The 24100-nt window shown below is 33.5% G+C and overlaps 1 protein-coding gene across 1 annotated transcript in view; it reads left to right on the forward strand.

Moving 5' to 3' along the window:
* ANKRD30A (ankyrin repeat domain 30A) overlaps positions 1-24100 on the forward strand; it is a 212921-nt gene that overhangs the window by 146968 nt on the left and 41853 nt on the right. The window contains exons 73-77 of the mRNA XM_024346307.3: positions 191-281; positions 15230-15443; positions 16744-16927; positions 18030-18947; positions 20353-20502. Of these exons, the coding sequence (XP_024202075.3) occupies positions 191-281; positions 15230-15443; positions 16744-16927; positions 18030-18947; positions 20353-20484 (1539 nt within the window). The 3' untranslated portion in view covers positions 20485-20502. The remainder of the gene's footprint in view (positions 1-190; positions 282-15229; positions 15444-16743; positions 16928-18029; positions 18948-20352; positions 20503-24100) is intronic.

Here is a 24100-nt window from a genome sequence, read left to right on the forward strand (position 1 = left end):
CTTGATGTAGAGAGGTTTATGTGAGGTTTTCTATCAAAATGTTTTGTTTTTTTATACGTGTCTGCTCTTAAGTTGAATTGCTTGCAAAATAGGACATTTTTTTAAAAAAAGATTTTAATTAGGAAATTTTGATAATCTTCATTATTAGGATTTTTCCATTGAAATTATTTATTGATATTACTTTTAACAGAGTCTCCATGAGACTGTTTCACAGAAGGATGTGTGTTTACCCAAGGCTACACATCAAAAAGAAATAGATAAAATAAGTGGAAAATTAGAAGGTAAGAACCATCTTTTATTTAAAAGGTCATTTGACCAAGTATTTCTCTAAACTGATGAGGAAGGATATGCTCTAATAGCTGAAGAAAATTACCTCCTAAATGCAAACCATGGAAAAAAAGAGAAGTGCAATGGTCATAAGTTATATGTCTCATCAGGTGTTGGCAAAAGACTATATTGAGAGTGCTGAGAAGGAGGTGAATTATTAGTTTGAATTCAAGATATTCCAAGACCTGAGGACAATGAGAAAATAAGAAAGAAGAAAGTAGTAAAAGAGGAAATGAAGACTGAAGAAGACAGAGTGTACAGAGAGTACATGAAGGAACAAGAATCAGGTTTATATAATGGAGGATGATGAAATGATTGTTTAGGAAAAGATTGGGTGTGGTTAGAAATTTGGGAAGAATATAAAGTGACCTAGTACCAAAATTTACCAGAGAATTACAGCAAAAGTATTCTGACTCTTAATGTCTTTCTCACTGGTGGGAAGCCATTAGGGATGGAAGCACCTGACCATGGAGAGCTGTGTTCTATTTGCCATAGGTGAGAATAAGCATATCTGCATGGCCACACATGTATATAATTTGTCATATTCACTCCGTATAGACCAGAAATTTTCATAGAAAATCAGCGGAAAACCTAGTTAACAATTCACACTGTGATTCAGCTGACTTGCGATTCTGCATTTTTAATAAGTTCTCAGGTGATGCTGATGCTGGTGGTCCTTGTACCTTGCTCTGAGTAGCTGAGGAGAGGTCTTTTGTGGGAAAAATGTGGAAGAATAGCAATTGAATAGAAGGTCAGGACAGAAAAGGGTCAGAAGAAAGCATTATGTTACTTTTATTTTTGAGTATGTTTTTAGCCAGCGGAGAAGAAGAAAGGGGCAACGCAATAGAAATTACAGATGGAAGTAAAGCAGTCCTCAGCAAATGTAAAAGAACAGAAATTATCACAAACTGTCTCTCAGACCACAGTGCAATGAAACTAGAACTCAGGATTAAGTACCTCACTCAAAACCACTTAAATACATGGAAACTGAACAAGCTCCTCCAGAATGACTACTGGGTACATAACGAAATTAAGGCAGAAATAAAGATGTTCTTTGAAACCGATGAGAACAAAGGCACCACATACCAGAATCTGTGGGACACATTTAAAGCAGTGTGTAGAGGGAAATTTATAGCACTAAATGCCCACAAGAGAAAGCAGGAAAGATCTAAAATGGATACACTAACATCACAATTAAAAGAACTAGAGAAGCAAGAGGAAACACATTCAAAAGCTAGCAGAAGGCAAGAAATAACTAAAATCAGAGCAGAACTGAAGGAGATAGAGACACAAAAAATCCTTCAAAAAATCAATGAATCCAGGAGCTGGTTTTTTGAAAAGATTAACAAATATGATCGACTGCTAGCAAGACTAATAAAGAAGAAAAGAGAGAAGAATCAAATAGACACAATAAAAAATGATAAAGGGGATATCACCACTGATCCCACAGAAATACAAACTACCATCAGAGAATACTATAAACACCTCTATGCAAATAAACTGGAGAATCTAGAAAAAAAATGGATAAATTCCTGGACAGCTACACCCTCCCAAGACTAAACCAGGAAGGAGAATCCCCGAATAGACCAATAACAGGCTCTGAAATTAAGGCAATAATTAATAGCCTACCAACCAAGAAAAGTCCAGGACTGGACAGATTCCAAGCCGAATTCTACCAGAGGTACAAGGAGGAGCTGATACCATTCCTTCTGAAATGATTCCAATCAATAGAAAAAGAGGGAATCCTCCCTAACTCATTTTATGAGGCCAGCATCATCCTGATACCAAAGCCTGGCAGAGACACAACAAAAAAACAGAATTTTAGACCAGTATCCCTGATAAACATCAATGCAAAAATCCTCAATAAAATACTGGCAAACCGAATCCAGCAGCACATCAGAAAGCTTATCCACCATGATCAAGTTGGCTTCATCCTTGGGATGCAAGGCTGGTTCAAGATATGCAAATCAATAAATATAATTCATCATATAAACAGAACCAAAAACAAAAACCACATGATTATCTCAATAGATGCAGAAAAGGCCTTTGACAAAATTCAACAGCACTTCATGCTAAAAACTCTCAATAAACTAGGTATTGATGGGATGTATCTCAAAATAATAAGATCTATTTATGACAAACCCACAGCCAGTATCATACCGAACGGGCAAAAACTGGAAGCATTCCCTTTGAAAACTGGCACAAGACAGGGATGCCCTCTCTCACCACTGCTATTCAACATAGTGTTGGAAGTTCTGGCCAGGGCAATCACACAGGAGAAAGAAATGAATGGTATTCAATAAGGAAAAGAGGAAGTCAAATTGTCCCTGTTTGCAGATGACATGATTGTATATTTAGAAAACCCCATTGTCTCAGCCCGAAATCTTCTTAAACTGATATAAGCAGCTTCAGCAAAGTCTCAGGATACATAATAAATGTGCAAAAATCACAAGCATTCTTATACACCAATAACAGACAAACAGAGAACCAAATCATGAGTGAACTCCCATTCACAATTGCTTCAAAGAGAATAAAATATCTAGGAATCCAACTTACAAGGGATGTGAAGGACCTCTTCAAGGAGAACTATACACCACTGCTTAACGAAATAAAAGAGGACACAAACAAATGGAAGAGCATTCCATGCTTATGGATAGGAAGAATCAATATCGTGAAAATGGCCATACTGCCCAAGGTAATTTATGGATTCAATGCCATCCCCATTAAGCTACCAATGACTTTCTTCACAGAATTGGAAAAACTACTTTAAAGTTCATATGGAACCAAAAAAGAGCCTGCATTGCCAAGACAATCCTAAGCCAAAAGAACAAAGCTGGAGGCATCACACTACCTGACTTCAAACTATACTACAAGGCTACAGTAACCAAAACAGCATGGTATTAGTACCAAAACAGAGATATAGATGAATGGAACAGAACCACACATCTACAACCATCTGATCTTTGATGAACCAGACAAAAACAAGAAATGGGGAAAGGATTCCCTATTTAATAAATGGTGCTGGGAAAACTGGCTAGACATATGTAGAAAGCTGAAACTGGATCCCTTCCTTACAACTTATACAAAAATTAATTCAAGATGGATTAAAGACTTAAACGTTAGACCTAAAACCATAAAAACCCTAGAAGAAAACCTAGGCAATACCATTCAGGACAAAGGCATGGGCAAAGTCTTCATGACTAAAACACCAAAAGCAATGGCAACAAAAGCCAAAATTGACAAATGGGATCTAATTAAACTAAAGAACTTCTTCTGCACAGCAAAAGAAACTACCATGAGAGTGAACAGGCAACCTTTTTGCAATCTACCCATCTGACAAAGGGCTAATATCCAGAATCTACAAAAACTTAAGCAAGTTTACAAGAAAAAATCAAACACCCCATGAAAAAGTGGGCAAAGGATATGAACAGACACTTCTCAAAAGAAGATATTTATGCAGACAACAGACACATGAAAAAATCCTCATCATCACCTGTCATCAGAGAAATGCAAATCAAAACCACGATGAGATATCATCTCACACCGGTTAGAATGGTGATCATTAAAAAGTCAGGAAACAACAGGTGCTAGAGAGGATGTGGAGAAATAGGAACACTTTTACACTGTTGGTGGGACTGTAAATTAGTTCAACCATTGTGGAAGACAGTGTAGTGATTCCTGAAGGATCTAGAACTAGAAATACCATTTGACCCAGGGATCCCATTACTGGTTATATACCCAAAGGATTATAAATCATGCTACTGTAAAGACACATGCACACATATGTTTATTGCAGCACTCTTCACAATAGCAAAGACTTGGAACTAACCCAAATATACATCAATGATAGACTGGATTAAGAAAATGTGGCACATATACACCATGGAATTCTCTGCAGCCATAAAAAAGGATGTGTTCATGTCCTTTGTAGGGACATGGATGAAGCTGGAAACCATGATTCTGAGCAAACTATCGCAAGGACAGAAAACCAGACATCACATGTTCTCACCCATAGGTGGGAATTGAACAATGAGAACACTTGGACACAGGAAGTGCAACATCACACACGGGGGCCTGTCATGGGGTGGGGGGATGTGGGAGGGATAGCATTAAGAGAAATACCTAATGTAAATGACGAGTTAATGGATGCAGTGCACCAATATGGCACATGTATACATATGTAACAAACCTGCACGTTGTGCAGATGTACTCTAGAACTTAATGTATAATAACAAGAAAAAAAATTTCCACCCGTACTTACACGCTTGTGGAAGACATTGGAGATGGAATTACCTGACTATGTGAAGCTGTGTTTTATCTATTATTGGTGAATATGAGCATATATGAGCAGCCACACATGTATATATATTTTTCAGTATTGTCTAGAAGTTTTCAAACTTTAAGAAATGAGCTATAAAACTTGTTAACAGTGCACATTCTGATTCAGCAGACTTGAGGTCATGCAATTTTAATAAATTCTCAGATGATGCTGATGCTGGTAGTTCTTGGACTGTACACTGAGTAGCGAAGGTATAGAGTTTTCACTGAAATAATTTGGAAGAAGAGCAATTGGATAGAATGTCAAGAGATAACAGAGTCAAGGGAAAGCATTATTTTGATTTTATATCTGAGTATGTTTTTAGCCAGAAGAGGAGAAGAAAGAGGTTAAAAAGCAAAAACAGAATTTATAGATGCACGATATTACTTCTGAACAAGAGAAAGAAACTGGTAGGAAAATTTATTTTAAAAAGTGTTGAAGGGAAAGAATCAAGACCACAGATCTGGAGATTATTTTGCTAAAGAATAGCAATTGTGAGGCATGAAGTGGGAGGGGGGAAGAAGCTAAGAACTTAATTTTGAGGTTTCTGAGAAGGAAACTTGAGTGAATTCACTTCAGATGCATTTGGAATGTTTGCACTCCAGAAGATGAGATTGTGTGTGCTCTGGAGAGTATTGGAAGAAGGAGGTATTACTAGATTTGGCGACTCCCACAGTGACTCATTACTCTTCTCTGTTACTTTCAGGATTCATAGAGATATGTTTTGTTGATATTATTTATTTAAGTGAGATAAATTTGAATATGAATCCATAGGGCTTTTTTTTGTAAAATTGCTGCTTTATAAAATCTGTTAGAAGGCTGGGCCCGGTGGCTCATGCCTGTAATCCCAGCACTTTGGGAGGCCAAGGCGGGCAGATCACTTGGGGTCAGCAGTTCAAGACCAGCCTGGCCAACATGGTGAAACCCAGTCTCTACTAAAAATACAAAAAATAATTAGCTGGGCTTGGTAGCACATGCCTGTAAACCCAGCTACTCAGGAGGCTGAGGCAGGAGAATTGCTTGAACCCAGGGGGCAGAGACTGCAGTGAGCTGAGATTGCTCCACTGCACTCCAGCCTGGGTGGCAGAGTGAGACTCCCATCTCAAAAAAAATAAAAATGAAAAAATAAAAATTTCTTAGAGACTAACATGATAAATCAAATCAGACTGATTTTAGAAACAAACAAAAAAATGCTAAATTTATTACTTGAATACTAAAACTGATTTTTACATAAATATTATACTGATTTCAAAATTAAAATGGTTATTTATACTTAATTCATATTTAACAATTAAGTTGTTGAATACATATTTCAATATTGAAAGTTTTTTATACATTATTTTCTTTATGAGTTTTATATGCCCTCTTACATGAGGGGATCAAAAAACATTCAGATGGATAAGTGAGAGGATGCAAAAAAATGTAGGCATAAAATTACACCACGTGTATGGAAAACAATGAATATTTTATTTACCATTATTTTCTAATATACATCCATACTCATAAATTCATTATACTTTCGTTGATGAGACATCAATTTTACATTCAGCTAAACTCTCATTGTAACTGTGTACCTTCTCAATTATAAGATAAATTAAAGAATATGATGAATGTTTGTAATTTAATGATATAAGTGATTCTGAAGTGTATCTTGTACTTCAGAAACTCTCACAATTTATAACCAGTATATGTTAGCCATGTGTGAGATTCATAGATGCCATATGATAAATGGGCTCTAAATGATTAAATGGCTTGTAAAATTTTCCTTGTGTGTTCTTTGCTTTTTTCTTTTGTCACTTAAAAATTTTAAACTCAATGTTTTTGTTTATGAAGGAAAATAGTTACATACTTACTTCTTGTCACCTGGGACTCTGCACACTTTTGATATAGTTTGAACCTAGACTTTTTTTTTTAACTTGTGAAAAATTAGGTCACTTATGGCTATTATTTTTATATAAATTTCTAATATATTTATCCAAAGTACATTTATCACAAGTACATTCTTAATATATTGGTACATTAGAAAGAGACTATATCATTATCATTATAATAGTTTTTTGAAAATATATTCAATAAAGTGTTTTAAAGTCCATGTCTGTATAATTCATTGACAGAATAGTCTTATACCTCTTTAAACTTTAAATGACTAGACATAAATTTCATTGATAGAAAAGTATATATATCTTTGAAGAATCTTATTGATGAATAATTTATCCTGGAAAACAAACTATGTCATAAAGTTTCCTGAGTCAGTTAAAGAAAGTAATAGTAAAATATTAATTCCTGAAAGAAAATGAGGGTTGATATTTAATTAAACGTATCTGGGTAAATGGTGACTATCAGACATAGTGTGTTTTTTGTGGGGAAAGGAAGACAAGAGACTGCTTTTTTGAAGAAAAAAAAAATCATACGAGCTCTTTATGAGTCTTAGGTCAGGGTTTTGATAAGGAAGCAGAGCCATTCATGACCACTCAGGACATAGAACTGATGCTGCATTTTCTCTTTCCTCTGGGAGCCTCTTTGCAATTCACTAAGAGCTTTTCCTGAGACCCTTGTCTTGGCTGGTGCCTGTGCCCCTCATTAGGGTATCCAAACATCAAGCCAGTTTTGTCAGTCCAGTCCAGCTTGTCAGTGTAGTTTTGCTCAGCTTTGTCCTTCTTTCTGGAGCTGAGTAGAGAATTCAGGGCACTGGGCATTACACAGACTTGCCGACAACCTGAGGCAACAGAGAGTTCCTACCGGTAAAACAAAGACAAAGCATATTCTTATCCGCTTCTGCCACAGTACGTTCTAACCTGCGGTCACCATTTGTTGGCTGGGAGGTTGCACTGCACACCCCATTACAAAATTTGCTGACTCAAGTGTGGATAGGAAAATGATGTAGGCTTCTTGAGACCTCCACTTTCTCATTTCTGCAGCAAATTGAGGGCCTTCTCACCTGCCCAGTATGCTGCCATGAGAACTAGCATTTGGGAAAACCACCATACTAAGTTTACATATAACCAAAAGAATCATACAGAGGCTGACTCCCCTGACAGCACTCAGAAACAAATTGCATTCTTCAGCATATGTTAAAGCCACACCCTCCAAGGTGATAACATGTCTCAAGCAAGTGAAAGTAAACTTAAATAGAAGAAGTGACTCTCTTTTCAGATTAGAAAGATGAGCCAAAAGTTCTGAAAGCTGAAAAAACACAGGATATCAGCACACGACTTTATTCCTCAACCCTTTGGCAACCACTGATCTTTTTACTCTATCTATACATAATTTTGTTTTCTGGATAATGTCATTTTTAGAAATATGCATTTAACCCTTTTCATGTCTTTTCATAGCTTGATAGTTCATCTCTTTTGAGTCCTTAGTAATATTCCATTGTATGACTATAGCACAGTTTATACACTCATCTTTCTAAGGTTATCATTATTGCTTCACAAATTGGTTGAATTTTTGCAATCATGTTCATAAGGCAGTTCTCTTGTTTGTAATAATATCATCCGGTTTTGATTTAGAGTAATGCTAGCATTATACAATGAGTTGAAATGTACTGTGTATTAGGCTATTTGTGCATTGCTATAGAGAAATACCTGAGATTGGGTAATTTATGAGGAAATAGATTTCATTGGCGCACAGTTCTACAGGTTGTACAGGAAGCATAACATGGGGCTCTGCTTCTGGGGAGGCCTGTGGAAGCTTACAATTATGGTGGAACGTGAGGAAGAACTTGCACATCACATGGCCAGAGCAGGAGCAAGAGAGAGAGGTGGGAGGTGCCATGCATGTTTAAATGACCAATTTTCATGAGGATCACTATTTTGAGTACAGCACCAAAGGCATGGTGCTAAATTATTTGTGAGAAATCTTCCCTCATGATGCATTCTCCTCTCACCAAGCTTTACTGCCAACATTGGAGATGACATTTCAATGGGAGATTTTGGTGGGGACACACATCCAAACTATGTCATACTTTCTTTTATTTTAGGGGTAGAGTTTGTTTATAATTATATCTCTTTTTTTCTAAAATATTTGGTAGAACTCACCAGTGTAGGATTCTTTTCCTGGACTTTTCATTGTAGGAAGACTTTTAACTATGACTTAATCTTCGTTTATATATTTAGGGCAATGCAGGTTAACTATTTTTTCTTGAGATATTATATATTTTTTGACACTGACTAGATTTTATTTTCCTATTGTTGACATCATTTATATTTTGGCAAAAGAGAGTTGGATCTTTTACATAAAAATTTCCTTTGAACCTTTGCCAGAATCAGTATACTGTCATTCCTAGTTAAAAAAATTTTCTTATATTATAATTTAAGTTCTAGGTTACATGTGCAGAACGTGCAGGTTTGTTACATAGGTATACACATTCCATGGTGGTTTGCTGTACCCATCAACCCATCACCTACATTAGGTATTTCTCCTAATGCTACCCCTCCCCCAGCCCCTCATCCCCAACAGTCCCTGGTGTGTGATGTTCCCCTCCCTGTGTCCATATGTTCTCATTGTTCAACTCCCACTTATGAGTGAGAACATGCAGTGTTTGGTTTTCTGTTCTTGTGTTAGTTTGCTGAGAATGATGGTTTCCAGCTTCATCCATGTCCCTGCAAAGGACATGAATTCATATCCTTTTTTATCACTGCATAGTATTTTATGGTGTATATGTGCCACATTTTCTTTATCCAGTCTATCATTGATGGACATTTGGGTTGGTTCCAAGTCTTTGCTATTGAGAATAGTCCCCCAATAAACCTATGTGTGTATGTATCTTTATAATAGAATGATTTATAATCCTTTGGGTATATAACCAGTAATGGGATCGCTGGGTCAAATGGTATTTCTGGTTCTAGATCCTTGAGGAATCGCCACACTCTCTTCTACAATGGTTGAACTAATTTTCACTCCCACCAACAGTGTAAAAACGATTCTGTTTCTCCACATCCTCTCCAGCATCTGTTGTTTCCTGACTTTTTAATGATTGCCATTCTAACTGGCGTGAGATGATATCTTATTGTGGTTTTGATTTGCATTTCTCTAATGATCAGTGATGATGAGCTTTTTTTCATATGTTTGTTGGCTGCATAAATGTGATCTTTGAAGAAGTATCTGTTCATATCCTTTGCTCACTTTTTGATGGGGTTGTTTGTTTTTTCCTTGTAAATTTGTTTAAGTTCTTGTACATTCTGGATATTAGCCCTGTGTCAGATGGATAGATTGCAAAAATTTTCTCCCATTCTGTAGGTTGCCTGTTCATTTTGATGTTAGTTGCTTTTGCTGTGCCGAAGCTCTTTAGTTGAATTAAGTCCCATTTGTCAATTTTGGCTTTTGTTGCCATTGCTTTTAGTGTTTTAGTCATGAAGTCTTTCCCATACCTATGTCCTGAATGATATTGCCTAGGTTTTCTTCTAGGCTTTTTATGGTTTTAGGTCTTATGTTTAAGTGTTTAATCCATCTTTTTTTTAATCTAGATTTTTTTTTATTATTATACTTTAAGTTTTAGGGTACATGTGCACAACATGCAGGTTAGTTACATATGTATACATGTACCATATTGGTGTGCTGCACCCATTGGCTCATCATTTAACATTAGGTATATCTCCTAATGCGATCCCTCCCCCACCCCACAACAGGCCCTGGTGTGTGATGTTCCCCTTCCTGTGTCCATGTGTTCTCATTGTTCAATTCCCACCTATGAGTGAGAACATGCGGTGTTTGGTTTTTTGTCCTTGTGATAGTTTGCTGAGAATGATGGTTTCCAGCTTCATCCATGTCCCTACAAAGGACATGAACTCATCATTTTTTATGGCTGCATAGTATTCCATGGTGTATATGTGCCACATTTTCTTAATCCAGTCTATCATTGTTGGACATTTGGGTTGGTTCCAAGTCTTTGCTATTGTGAATAGTGCCGCAATAAACATATGTGTGCATGTGTCTTTATAGCAGCATGTTTTATAATCCTTTGGGTATATACCCAGTAATGGGATGGCTGGATCAAATGGTATTTCTAGTTGTAGATCCCTGAGGAATCACCACACTGACTTCCACAATGGTTGAACTAATTTACAGTCCCACCAACAGTGTAAAAGCATTCCTATTTCTCTACATCCTCTCCAGCACCTGTTGTTTCCTGACTTTTTAATGATCGCCATTCTAACTGGTGTGAGATGGTATCTCATTGTGGTTTTGATTTGCATTTCTCTGATGGCCAGTGATGATGAGCATTTTTTCATGTGTCTTTTGGCTACATAAATGTCTTCTTTTGAAAAGTGTCTGTTCATATCCTTCGCTCAATTTTTGATGGTTCACCACTCCTATTCAACATAGTGTTGGAAGTTCTGGCCAGGGCAATCATGCAGGAGAAGGAAATAAAGGGTATTCAATTAGGAAAAGAGGAAGTCGAATTGTCCCTTTTTGCCGATGACATGATTGTATATCTAGAAAACCCCATCGTCTCAGCCCAAAATCTTCTTAAGAGGAAGTCGAATTGTCCCTTTTTGCAGATGACATGATTGTATATCTAGAAAACCCCATCGTCTCAGCCCAAAATCTTCTTAAGCTGATAGGCAACTTCAGCAAAGTCTCAGGATACAAAATCAATGTGCAAAAATCACAAGCATTGTTATACACCAATAACAGACAAACAGACAGCCAAATCATGAGTGAACTCCCATTCACAATTGCTTCAAAGAGAATAAAATACCTAGGAATCCAACTTACAAGGGATGTGAAGGACCTCTTCAAGGAGAACTACAAACCACTGCCCAATGAAATAAAAGAGGATACAAACAAATGGAAGAACATTCCACGCTTATGGGTAGGAAGAATCAATGTCGTAAAAATGGCCATACTGCCCAAGGTAATTTATCGATTCAATGCCATCCCCATCAAGCTACCAATGACCTTCTTCACAGAATTGGAAAAACTACTTTAAAGTTCATATGGAACCAAAAAAGAGCCCGCATTGTCAAGTCAATCCTAAGCCAAAAGAACAAAGCTGCAGGCATCACGCTACCTGACTTCAAACTATACCACAAGGCTACAGTAATCAAAACAGCATGGTACTGGTACCAAAACAGAGATATAGACCAATGGAATAGAACAGAGCCCTCAGAAATAACGTCTTTAATCCATGTTGAGTTAATTTTTGTGTAAGGTGTAAGGAAGGGGTCGAGTTTCAGTTTTCTGCATATGGCCAGCTAGCTTTCCCAACACCATTTATTAAGTAGGGAATTATTTCCCCATTGCTTTTTTTTCAGTTTTGTCAAAGATCAGATGGTAATTTTCACATTTCAATGAATTTGTCAATTTTGTCTAAGTTGTCATGTTTATTCACATAAATTTTATATTATTACCATGTATTTTTAAGTATCTGTAGAATCTGAAAGAATGTCACATTAACTCATTTTCAAACTTGGTAATTTGTAGTTTTTCTTTTCAAGAGCTAGTTTGGCTAGATAGACTTTTGCTTTTATTGATCCTTTCAAAGTGTTTGGTGTTGTTCAAGTTTTCTATCATTTTTGCGTTTTATTCATTCCATCTCTGATGTTTTAGTTCTCTTTGCCTATTATTTAAAAAATCTGTAGTTGAGAGCTTATCGGCAACATAAATTGAATTCTCACCATTGTGGAAGCTGCACAGTTCAAGATCAAGGTATCATCAGATTTGATGTCTGAATAGGTACCACTTCATGATTCATCGATGCACTGTTTTTCCCTGTGTCCTCACATGGCAGAAAGGGTAAAGAGGCTCTCTGGGGTTATTTCTATCAGGGCATTAATCCATTTATGAAGGGTTGGCCCTCATGACCTAATTACATCCCAAAACTCCTACCTCCTAATAACATCACCTCTATGATTTGATTTTAGCATACGAAAATTGCAAGGACAAAAACATTCAAACCAGTACAGATATTCATCATTTCCTTTCCTCTGCTTCCACTGAGTTTACTTTTTTCTTCTTCTTTTTTTTTTTTTTTTGGTTTCTTAAGGTAAAAGTCAAAGTTATTTATTTGAGAGTCTTCTAATGTAGACATTCAGTGCTGAAAATTTTAATTTAAGTGCTGTCGTAGATGCATTTTACAATATCTAATGTGTTGTGTTTTCATTTGAAATTAGTTCAAAATACTTTCTAATTTTCCTTTTTATTATTTTTGAACCAACCCAGGGTTATTTGGATGTATGTTACTTAATTTCCAATAGTTGAGTTGTTTCAGGTACTTTTTTATTATTGATTTTTAATTTGATTGCTTTTGGGTCAGGTAACATGTTTTGTATGACTTAAATCCTTCTTAATCCTTTTATTAAGATATGATCTAGAATATAGTCTTTGAGTACTTCTGAAGAATGATGTTAAGTCTATCACATTCTTGCCGATTTTCTGCCTCTTATTTTACCACTTGAGTAAGGGGTTTAGAAATTTTAGACCGCACTTGGGCATTTGTCCATTTCTTTTGCAGTTCTATTTTTGTATCATGTATTTTGAAGGATTTATGTTATTATGCACATAAATATTTAGGACTGTTATGTTTTCTTGATTAAGTGAACCCTTTGTCACTATAAAATGACTTTGTTTATTGCTGGTAATATTTTTGCTATGAAATGTACTTTGGTATTAATACAACCACCCTTCCTCAGCCTTCTTTTGTCAAGTGTTAGTGTGGTATATGTTGTTTCATCTTTAATCAATTTTTGTCTTTATATTTAAAGTTTATTTCTTATAGGCATTACACAGGTAGATCTTACTTTTATATCCATTCTGACGATCTGCCTTTGAGCAGAGGTTTTTAGACCACTTTAATTTATAGTGTAATTACTGATATGATGAAAGTTTTCTGTCATCATGCTGTTTGATTTCTATTAGTTCCAGATCTTCTTTGCTTTGCTTTTGTTCTTTTTCTGCTTCCTTCAGACTAGTTTAGTAATTTTTATGATTTAGTTTTATATGTATATATATATATATATATATAGGTATAACTTTTTTAGTTATTGATCTAGTTTTATATTTCTTTATGATTTAGTTATATCTTTTTGTGGTATAAGTTTATTTGGTTATTAGGTATAACTCTTTGCTTTGCTGTCTTAGTGGTTTTTTTAGGATTTATAGTGTATGTATTTACCTCATCACAACCCATCTTCAAGTAATATTATATCATATCATAGATGGTATAAGAAATTACAATTGTGTATTTTCATTTCTTCACTTCCAGCCAGATCCCAGCCTGGATCTGTGGGATTGTAGCTTTCATTAAGTTTAGAATGTATTTAGCCAATTTTTCCTCAAATGTTTTTTTCTGTCTCTCCTCCTACCTGTTTGGGGACTTATATATTACCTGCTGGGAGTTTGCTCATAGTTCTCTAGTGTCTCAAATTTGTGAATCTTTTCTTTCCTGATGGCAAATCAATCTATGCTCATATCTACTCAGTGTAGCTTTCATCTCCGGCATTGTAACTAGTATCTCTACAAGTGCAATTTAGTTTTTAAAAGTATATTCTATTGCTCTACTTATCTTCTTGATTTTTATTGTAGAATAGAGCTGAGTTACTTATAAACAGCTTGATCTTTTTCATTTTTGCTTTTTATGGTATGAGCTAACTCCCCACACCTGAGGGGCAAGGCCTTTCTGACTATTCATTTTCCTGTGAAGTCTGAGTCTTCCAGGTAAATCTATAAAAATAGACACTCTTCTTGCCACTATGTGAGAACCAGGTGTGATTTTCTCTAATTTTGTAAGACCCCCCCGACCCAGCTTGGTCTTAGGTAGTTTTCTGACTCACATGCAATCTTTATTATTTTGCTAAATAGTAGGAGGGGTTTCCAGGGGTTTCTTGCTGTTGCTTCTGTATCTCTCTCCCCTCCTCAGTGTTTTGTTCTGTAATGTCTGTCTGCTTTGGTTTTACCAGACTCTAAGCTTCATCACTGCAACCAAGAGAGTCTGATAGGTTCCACCTCAGTTTTTTCTTCCTGTGTCATGTCTTGGAATCTCTGTCAAAGCAGGAAGCTGAAACATTCATAAGGTTTGCTTTCCATTTTTTTTCTGTTTTTCAGGGATTATCATCTTCTTTGCCTAATGTCCACTGTCTAAAAAAATTGTTTAATGTATTTTGTGTGTTTTCTTTTTAGTTATTTTAGCTAAGAAGAAAAATCAATACCCATTGTTCTCTTTTGGCTGGAGTCAGACTACACTAGAGCTTCAGCACATGCCACACACTGGCTAAAATGCTTTTCTTCCCCCTTTGCTCAACTGCTTCCTTTTCAATCTTTATTCCACAGTGTAGCCATACATTCCTCAGGGGAATTTTCTGTGGGCCTAGTATATATCTTATTCTTAGCGATCTGTTTTCTTACAGTATCTATCTGAATTTATAATTGTCACTTTTCTGGGGCTTTTCTTTTCAGTATATTTTAAGCTAAACAAGAGGAGAGGTTTTTTTTTTTCTGTTTAATCTGCAGAGCTTAGTATAATGCCTTCCACGTGGTAGGCAATCAATATATATTTGTTCAGTGTATAAGTGATTGTTAAAATATGCAGCCCTTTATATCCCAAAAGTACTAATATATTTTATTTGTATCTCCTCCTTGAGACAGATTCAACTAGCCTATCAAAAATCTTGGATGCAGTTCATTCTTGTGAAAGAGCAAGGGAACTTCAAAAAGATCACTGTGAACAACTTACAGGAAAAATGGAACAAATGAAAAAGAAGTTTTGTGTACTGAAAAAGAAACTGTCAGAAGCAAAAGAAATAAAATCACGGTTAGAGAACCAAAAAGTTAAATGGGAACAAGAGCTCTGCAGTGTGAGGTGTGATTTCCTAGTTTTAAATAAATATTTCAGCTATTTATACTAAAACTACGTAGGATGCTTTTTGTAATAGCTGACTTACCTTCTGAGGTTTTACTGGAGAAAAAAATGTCTGTCTTGTAGAGTGTCAAATTCTTTAAATAATACAAGTTCTTAAATGTGAATACTTCTGCTGATAATTCAATGCATATTTATTTAAATCACAGTTTTAATGGCTATATAGAAGGCCATTATTTGGAAATCCCATTACTTACTTAACAAATTAAGTTTTTTGATTTTTAACTTTCTGTATTATAAATGCTGCAAGGCATAACTGCATGTAAAACTTTTTCTACTTTTCTAATTATTGACTTGAAATAAATTCTTCAATATAAAAATATTTGGTTAAGTTATAGGAAGTTTTTAAGAAGTTATTTGTTCATTACTTCTAAATTGTTCTCAAGAAAATGTATATTCATTACAGTTCAACAAAGAGAGTGTGAAATGGCCATTCTTCTTTCCCCAAGACTCGATTTCTTTCAATTATACACTTTTAATCTTAATGTGCATGGAATATAAAGAAAATGTATAATAATTTATTAGTTTATTCAACATCTCTTGCTGTCCTACATAAAATGAATTCAGAGTTCTATGTTAAAAATGCATACTATTTTTATTCTTTAATTAAATATTATATTCTATCTTGTTCTAAAAGAGATTTAAAATTTGTTGATAAAATATATAATAATCAACAAGGTACGTTTAAAGTATTACTCAAAAAAGAAACAAAAGGTATATGGGATAACAGATATTAGACTCTTTAACCTAATCTGAGATTTTAATATTAAAATTATTTTTAGGGATACTTGCCATATTTTAGAAGTATGAATATTTATGTCTAATAAATCTGTAAACTTGTTCATAAAAAGTAATCAGTTAACTTTAATCAGTCACTTTAATCAGTTAACTCTAAATAATCTGTCCTCATTGAGGAGTAATTTTGACTGCGTGAGATTTTTAAAAAATAATTTTCAACTTATAAATTTACTGGATAGCTTCCAATATTCTTTTCTATAACAGTCGTTGCAGTTAATAGTAGCAGAAACTTTCTAACTGGAAGATGTTCTTTTCTCACTATTTTTCAAGTATGTATGTCATTTGGAAGAGTTTGGAGTAATAAATAGCTGAGAACTAGGAAGAAAAAAATTCAAGAATATAGGAATTTTATTGGACTAATAAACCAATATAGGAAGAAATAGATCTCAAAATGAATTCTATTTTCTAACAAAATAAATTTTAAGATAAGTATGTTTAATGGCAGATTGACTTTAAACCAAGAAGAAGAGAAGAGAAGAAATGCCGATATATTAAATGAAAAAATTAGGGAAGAATTAGGAAGAATCGAAGAGCAGCATAGGAAAGAGTTAGAAGTGAAACAACAACTTGAACAGGCTCTCAGAATACAAGATATGGAATTGAAGAGTGTAGGAAGTAATTTGAATCAGGTAAATCAATCTCTGATAAAAATTTTATATTTCTAACTTTATTTCATCAATATTACTTTTAATATCCCTTTGATTTAGTATGTATTATTCAGGTCTAAATCAAACAAAAATGTTGTCTTAAAATTAACTATCACATTTGTAGCTACAGTTATTTATTATAAGTTATGACATCCAAGTAGTATCTTATTTCAGTACAAAGAGCTTTTGAAAACAATGATAATCCCTACCATATAGTTAGTGATAATTTATTGGTAAGTAGTTTGTTCCTAGCAACATAGTTTAGTGTTTTTCCTAGTTAACATTTAATACTGACTCAAACATTATCAAGAGGAAGCAAAAGTTACTGCCATAGTAAATAAGCTCATGGTTTTCTATGTAGGGCTCTCTAGATTTTATCTTCTTTCTTTTGTTTTGAAATAGAAGACTTCTTTTATATTTACATATTTACCCAGTAGAATGAACTGAGATTTGGTGAAGTCCTGGATGTAGACTCAGAAGACTGGGAGAAAATCCTACAACTTGTTTATATTTTTAATCTTTTCCTTTCAGAATTGTGATAACTAAAAGTGCTTGTTACAATGTCTCAACTTACCAAACATTCATAAATATAATTCTTAAAATTAACTATATTTTTTTAAAAAGATAGAATATCTAGAGAATATTATCAGGAAAAAGGAACTGAAAGAGCTCTGGGAAATTTTATCTGTCTAAATATATGCAGCACTAAGATTCTTAGTATATGTTAGACATCAGAGTGTAAACCCAATTTTCGTATGTAGTCAAATTGATTTATCTTTTATTTTATGCTTTTGAGCTCGTTGTAATTCAGGGAAAGTTTTTTTTTTCAATTCCGAGGTTCTTAAAAACTCTCTAGTCATTTCTTTTGTACTTTCATGAATTCGTTGTCTTCAAATAAATGTTTGAACTTTGGGGAATTTATGCTCTATAGCGTTTAAAGTTTTGATTCAGTGGTTCTTCAACTGATACCTACTTATAAAAACCCTTTCATTGTATAAATGTACAAGTTATTCTTTAGTTTCAGAGGAACCATGATATGCCATTTTATTGAGTGCTAGCTAAAAGTTTATTTTGTTTTATTTAGGTTTCTCACACTCATGAAAATGAAAATGATCTCTTACATGAAAATTGCATGTTGAAAAAGGAAATTGCCATGCTAAAACTGGAAATAGCCACACTGAAACACCAATACCAGGAAAAGGAAAATAAATACTTTGAGGACATTAAGATTTTAAAAGAAAAGAATGCTGAACTTCGGATGACCCTAAAACTGAAAGAGGAATCATTAACTAAAAGGGCATCTCAATATAGTGGGCAGCTTAAAGTTCTGATAGCTGAGAACACAATGCTCACTTCTAAATTGAAGGAAAAACAAGACAAAGAAATACTAGAGACAGAAATTGAATCACACCATCCTAGACTGGCTTCTGCTCTACAAGACCATGATCAAATTGTGACATCAAGAAAAAGTCAAGAACTTGCTTTCCACATTGCAGGAGATGCTTGTTTGCAAAGAAAAATGAATGTTGATGTGAGTAGTACGATATGTAACAATGAGGTGCTCCATCAACCACTTTCTGAAGCTCAAAGGAAATCCAAAAGCCTAAAAATTAATCTCAATTATGCAGGAGATGCTCTAAGAGAAAATACATTGGTTTCAGAACATGCACAAAGAGACCAATGTGAAACACAGTGTCAAATGAAGGAAGCTGAACACATGTATCAAAACGAACAAGATAATGTGAACAAACACACTGAACAGCAGGAGTCTCTAGATCAGAAATTATTTCAACTACAAAGCAAAAATATGTGGCTTCGACAGCAATTAGTTCATGCACATAAGAAAGCTGACAACAAAAGCAAGATAACAATTGATATTCATTTTCTTGAGAGGAAAATGCAACATCATCTCCTAAAAGAGAAAAATGAGGAGATATTTAATTACAATAACCATTTAAAAAACCGTATATATCAATATGAAAAAGAGAAAGCAGAAACAGAAGTAAGTATCAAAAAATATAAATACTTGTCAAACTTCCTGAAAGAAAGTTTAAAGTCATATTTGGCCTTGGCTAAATGCTGAATCTAGTTGAATATATATATATATATATGTATAAATAGATGATAAATGCACTTACTATATCAGCTTAGAAACATGCCTCATTTCCACCAAATGAAAGTTAAAGCTGAGAGACGTTTTACTTTGAGTAAAGACATTGTGTCACTGATGAAATTTTAAGAGTTTAAGATTTTTAATAGATTAACATTAATGACATTGGCTTTTACTGTTGAAATAAAGGTTTTAATGTCTCTTTGTGGCCACATTTTATGACCACAATGAAGCAGATGAATGGGAATGCCCGTATCAGCAATTAGTATTTTGAAATTAAGATTCAATTTAGCAATTTACTTTGACAGTTAATTCTAAATTTTCCAGAGGAACTGAAGTGTATTTGAAGTATATTTTGAAGTATACATTTCTGCGTCTTGTAATAATACTTTTTTTCAGTAGCTTTTTATGTATTTTAGTTGATAGAATTTTATTTTCATTTATGTCAATTTGACTTAAATCTGAACATATTTGAATCTCAAATTATGTATTGTTATAACCTCAATTTTTAAAGGCATCTGTGTTTTATTAAATAATACCTTAGGACAAATGTAGTGAATTTTAGCAATATCAAATTTGATTTAATCACCCCACTGGTATTTATAATTTATTTTGAATATTGTTACAAATAATTTGCTCATAATTTCTATTTGAAGGCTCAAAGATTATCATGTCCCAGAGAAAGATCATGTAGCTCTCTGTGATTTATTAGCTTTGCATTGGGTCCCCATTTTACAATTCATGAGGGGTGGCAGGGTTCATGTATAGTACAAAAGAAGTGAGTAGAGAAGAGAAACACAGCAGCTGAGGTCAGGAGGGATGCAGAGACCAGGTTACCTAAGGCCTCTAAAGCCTTTGAAATAAAAATACTTTTATTCTGAGATAGAAATCTATTGGAAAAATTTCAGCATGTGATTGAATATGTGAGGAACTTTGATGTTGATTTGTGCTTCTAATACAGAAGAAGGAGAAAGCATTCCACTGTGTAGAATTTACCACCACTAGTCCTTCCCACATTTTTTTTTTTTTTTTTTTGAGACTTCAGTAGGTTGTGAAGCATTACAGATTCATTAGGGGACAAATGACTAGTGGGATGAATCTGGTGTCTAGTAAGAGACTACCAGTTTGGCAGGAAGATAACATCTTCTTGTCTCCTTAAGTGGATTCAGTAATAAGCAGCAATGTGTACAAATGAAGAAAATAAGCTGAATCAATATATTTGGGGATATTTTTGAAAGTAAATATTGTTAATTTGATAAGATGATTTACAAAATCAATAATAAACATGTCTTGTCAGGTCATTGTGAGACAACTTCAAAAAAACTTGGCTGATCTCAATAAACAGTGTGTGTCTGAGGCTTCACTAGAGGTTACATCACATTATCACATTAATCTCAAAGATGAGATACAGGATTTAATGAAGAAATGATTTCAAATCAAAAGTCAAGTATGTATTAAATGTAACATGCCAACAGTGAATCTATAGCTGGTTAAATGATATAAATTGTTTTATGATACTAACTTCCATGGGAAGACTTCTTTTATATGTCATTATAATTAGTTTTGTTACAATTTTATTATCTTTAAAATGTGCTTATTTTTAAAACTGTGGCTGTCATTCTGTAATGTTTTTCTTATAATTACATATTTTTTCTCATAATATTTACCCTTAAGAAGATTAAGAATTATACATTGTTTAGCCCACAAGTTGGGAGACTATTCTTCAGATAAACAGTGTTTTTCAGTGATTTATGTTACCATGGCGAGGCAAGCCATATTTAATCAGAGAAGAATGTATAATGGAATATTCCAGAAAATTATCTTATTTCTTAGCTCCACTTTTGTGAGTGGATGCCAAGGACATTATACTGTTCTCCAAAATGCAGATGTTTAGGTTAATATACACAGTATTTGAATAGCTAGGCAATTCTTCTATTTTTTGTTTTTAATTATATTGTATAAACATAAACTTTTAGATCATGTATAGTATGCACATTCAAAATAGAAAATAAAGGAAATTATCTTGATACTGCCATTGGATGTTTAAAAAGGAACTTTATTGGGATAAAATTCACATATCATATAGTTCACACATTTAAATTGTACAACTCAGTGTCTCTTAATATATTCACAAAGTTGTATAACCATCACCACAGTCATTTTCAGAACATTTTCATCACCCTAAAGAGAAACTTCACATCTCTTAGTCATCACCACCGCCCACCTCCATGTTTCTTCACCTTCCCCAGTCCTAGGCAACCATCATCTAGTTTTTGTCTTTATAGATTTGCCTGTTCTGAACATTTCATAGAAATGGAGTCATACAATTTGTGGTGTTTAATGAGTGGTTTCTTTTACTTAGCATAGTGATTTTAAGTTTCATCTATTTTGTAGTACATATCAGTACTTCATTTCTATTTATTGTCAAATAATATTCTATTGCATGGCTACAGCAGCTATTCATTCATCAGTTGATAGATGTTTAGGTTGCTTCTACTTGTGGCCATTATGAATAATGCTGCTGTAAGCATTCACTTACAAGTTATTGTGTGGGCCTATGTTTTTATTTCTCTGCCACTGGATTTTATATTTAGTTAATTGGGCCGATTTCCATATCTCTCTGCCTTCCTCATGCTGTTCCTCCATTTTCAGTTTTTGTTCATCTATCCTCATTCATTCAGACTTGGTGGACACATTTTCCATTTTCATAAAGCTTTCTCTGACTGTTCTGACTCTCATTGACCTTATGCTTCAGGATGTGTTTTCTAGTTGGTGCAGAACAATTTAACTTTCAATTGTACATTGCTTTATTTTTTCATGAGACATAATCATGTCTTACTATAAATTTGCCTAAGCAGGGGATAATATCTGACATACATGCTACCTGTTATTGTATAAATTGAAAATATTCTATCTTACCAGTTGTTACAATTAAATATATTATACTGATAATTTATTTTTTCAGACATTGACATAATAAAGTTTTATTTGAAATATATCTTAATCAATAAATATAAAACAGAAACCACTCTAATAGAGGACAATTGTTCTAGTCAATACTCATATTTGTTCTGACTATTGAGAAAAATTATGTCTGCATTTTAAAAGTTTCAAATTTTGAAGCTTCAGATTTTAGAATAGGGATTTTCAACCCACGGTACTGGGTCTCCTCAGTTTACAGTGGCATTACATCTTGATAAACCCATTATAAGTTGAGAATATTGAGAATGAGAAACATAGAAAACACATACACTTTATCTAAAGATAAATGGTTAATAGAAAAAGAAAAAGAAAAAAAAAACTATAAAAGAATGCTTACAGAGAATGAGCGTAGTTACCTTATCCTGAAGTTAGGTGAGAATCAGAAATGTTATGGGGAACAAATGAGAGCTTTCAAAAAATTATCTTACTTAGATCTGAATGAACAAACCTGGAATATTGTGAACTATTGATGACAATGCTTTGAGGGCATCTTTGGAAACCAAAATGTAAATATAACTAATTATTTTTTCACTTATTGTTAGCATTTAGTATTTTATGCATAAAAACTTTTTTACCAAATAAATTTTGGAAGTTTAAATTCCACAAATGATACTAATGAAAGTATAAATCATTTTGGGTTGTTTTTTAAAAAGTTATGTTTCAATCTGTCATTATTGGAATAAAGTGTATAAACTGCATGTTATAAAACGGCTTTACACATATATAACTCATGAACTCAAGAGAAATAATATTTTTAGGAAAGAAGAGTATCTCTAGATTTTTAATAATAATTAAATTTCTTTAAAAGACTGAAGATAGAAAAGAGAAATTAAACACATGTATTGACTTAATGCAATCTCTGGAGGATAATTTGGATCAAGAAATAAAGAAAAAATGAATTAGGAAAAGAAATAACTGGGTAATATTTCAATATTTTAGAACTTTAAAAATATTTATTAACTATAATTTCAATATATTTATTAAAACTGAGATACAAGTTTGACCTATATCTGCATTTTGATAATTAAACAAATTATTCTATTTTAATGTTTTTTCAGAGTCACAGCACAAACTGAAACTTTTTTTGAATACCTAAATATCACACTTATTCTTTAATGATTTTGAAAACAATAATGACAATGCCTTTGGCATATAATGTCTACTGCTCTCTTCATTATCTACTTTGAATTTTTATTTCTGAAGATATTTTTGTTTGTATTTGGTAATCTTCTTCTTGGTAGTATGCATATCTGCTATTCTTTAATATCTAAAAATATGTCTTTGTTATTTTTAAACATCATCAAAAATTATCTTGATTAACGTTTCTTTTAGTCTCTTTGATTTTTTTTAGTTTTAAAATATATTATGGATATTTACTTATTTTCTACTGGTATCTCCCATGCATATGTGAGCTACATATATATATCAGTAAACTTCTGTTGTTTTTGATACACACACACACGTGTATATATACACATATATTATATGTATATACATATATATGTTATAATAAAAAATATGTATGACCTAAAAAAGAGTAAATGAGTAATTGTGTTTCTGCCACTCAGATTAAAAATAGAACTTTCCTCAGTGCCTTTGAAGCCCCCAAGACGGCTGCTTTTCTATTTGCTGAGAACTTTAATTTGTTCTCTGATTCCAATTAATATTTTTCTCTCATTATCTTTCTCTGCATGGTTTTGGATGCCTTTCACTTTGTTAGCACTGTGCTAGCAAAGATCTTTAGATCTCTTCCTACAACAGTCATTAAGTCTTCACATGATCTCTCTTTTCATTTCTTTTCTTCTAAAACTGCCTGTTTCCTTTTCCCTCCTCAACTCAGAATGTTTTCTTTCTATTTTTCTACTTTGAATAATCTTTGTGATAATTTATGTGTGTGTGTTCTTTTCTTCTACAGGCTGTGGTCAAAAGGTATAAAAAATGTATTGTGTCTTTTGCAAATATTCATATATAAATATGCTTTTCCCCTTTGATGCTGATCTCTGAGTGAAAATTCATATTTAATAATAGGCTAGTGTTTTATATTAACATATTAGGTTGATGCA

This window comes from Pan troglodytes, chromosome 8 (assembly GCF_028858775.2).
Source record: "Pan troglodytes isolate AG18354 chromosome 8, NHGRI_mPanTro3-v2.0_pri, whole genome shotgun sequence".
NCBI classification, from domain to species: Eukaryota; Metazoa; Chordata; class Mammalia; order Primates; family Hominidae; genus Pan; species Pan troglodytes.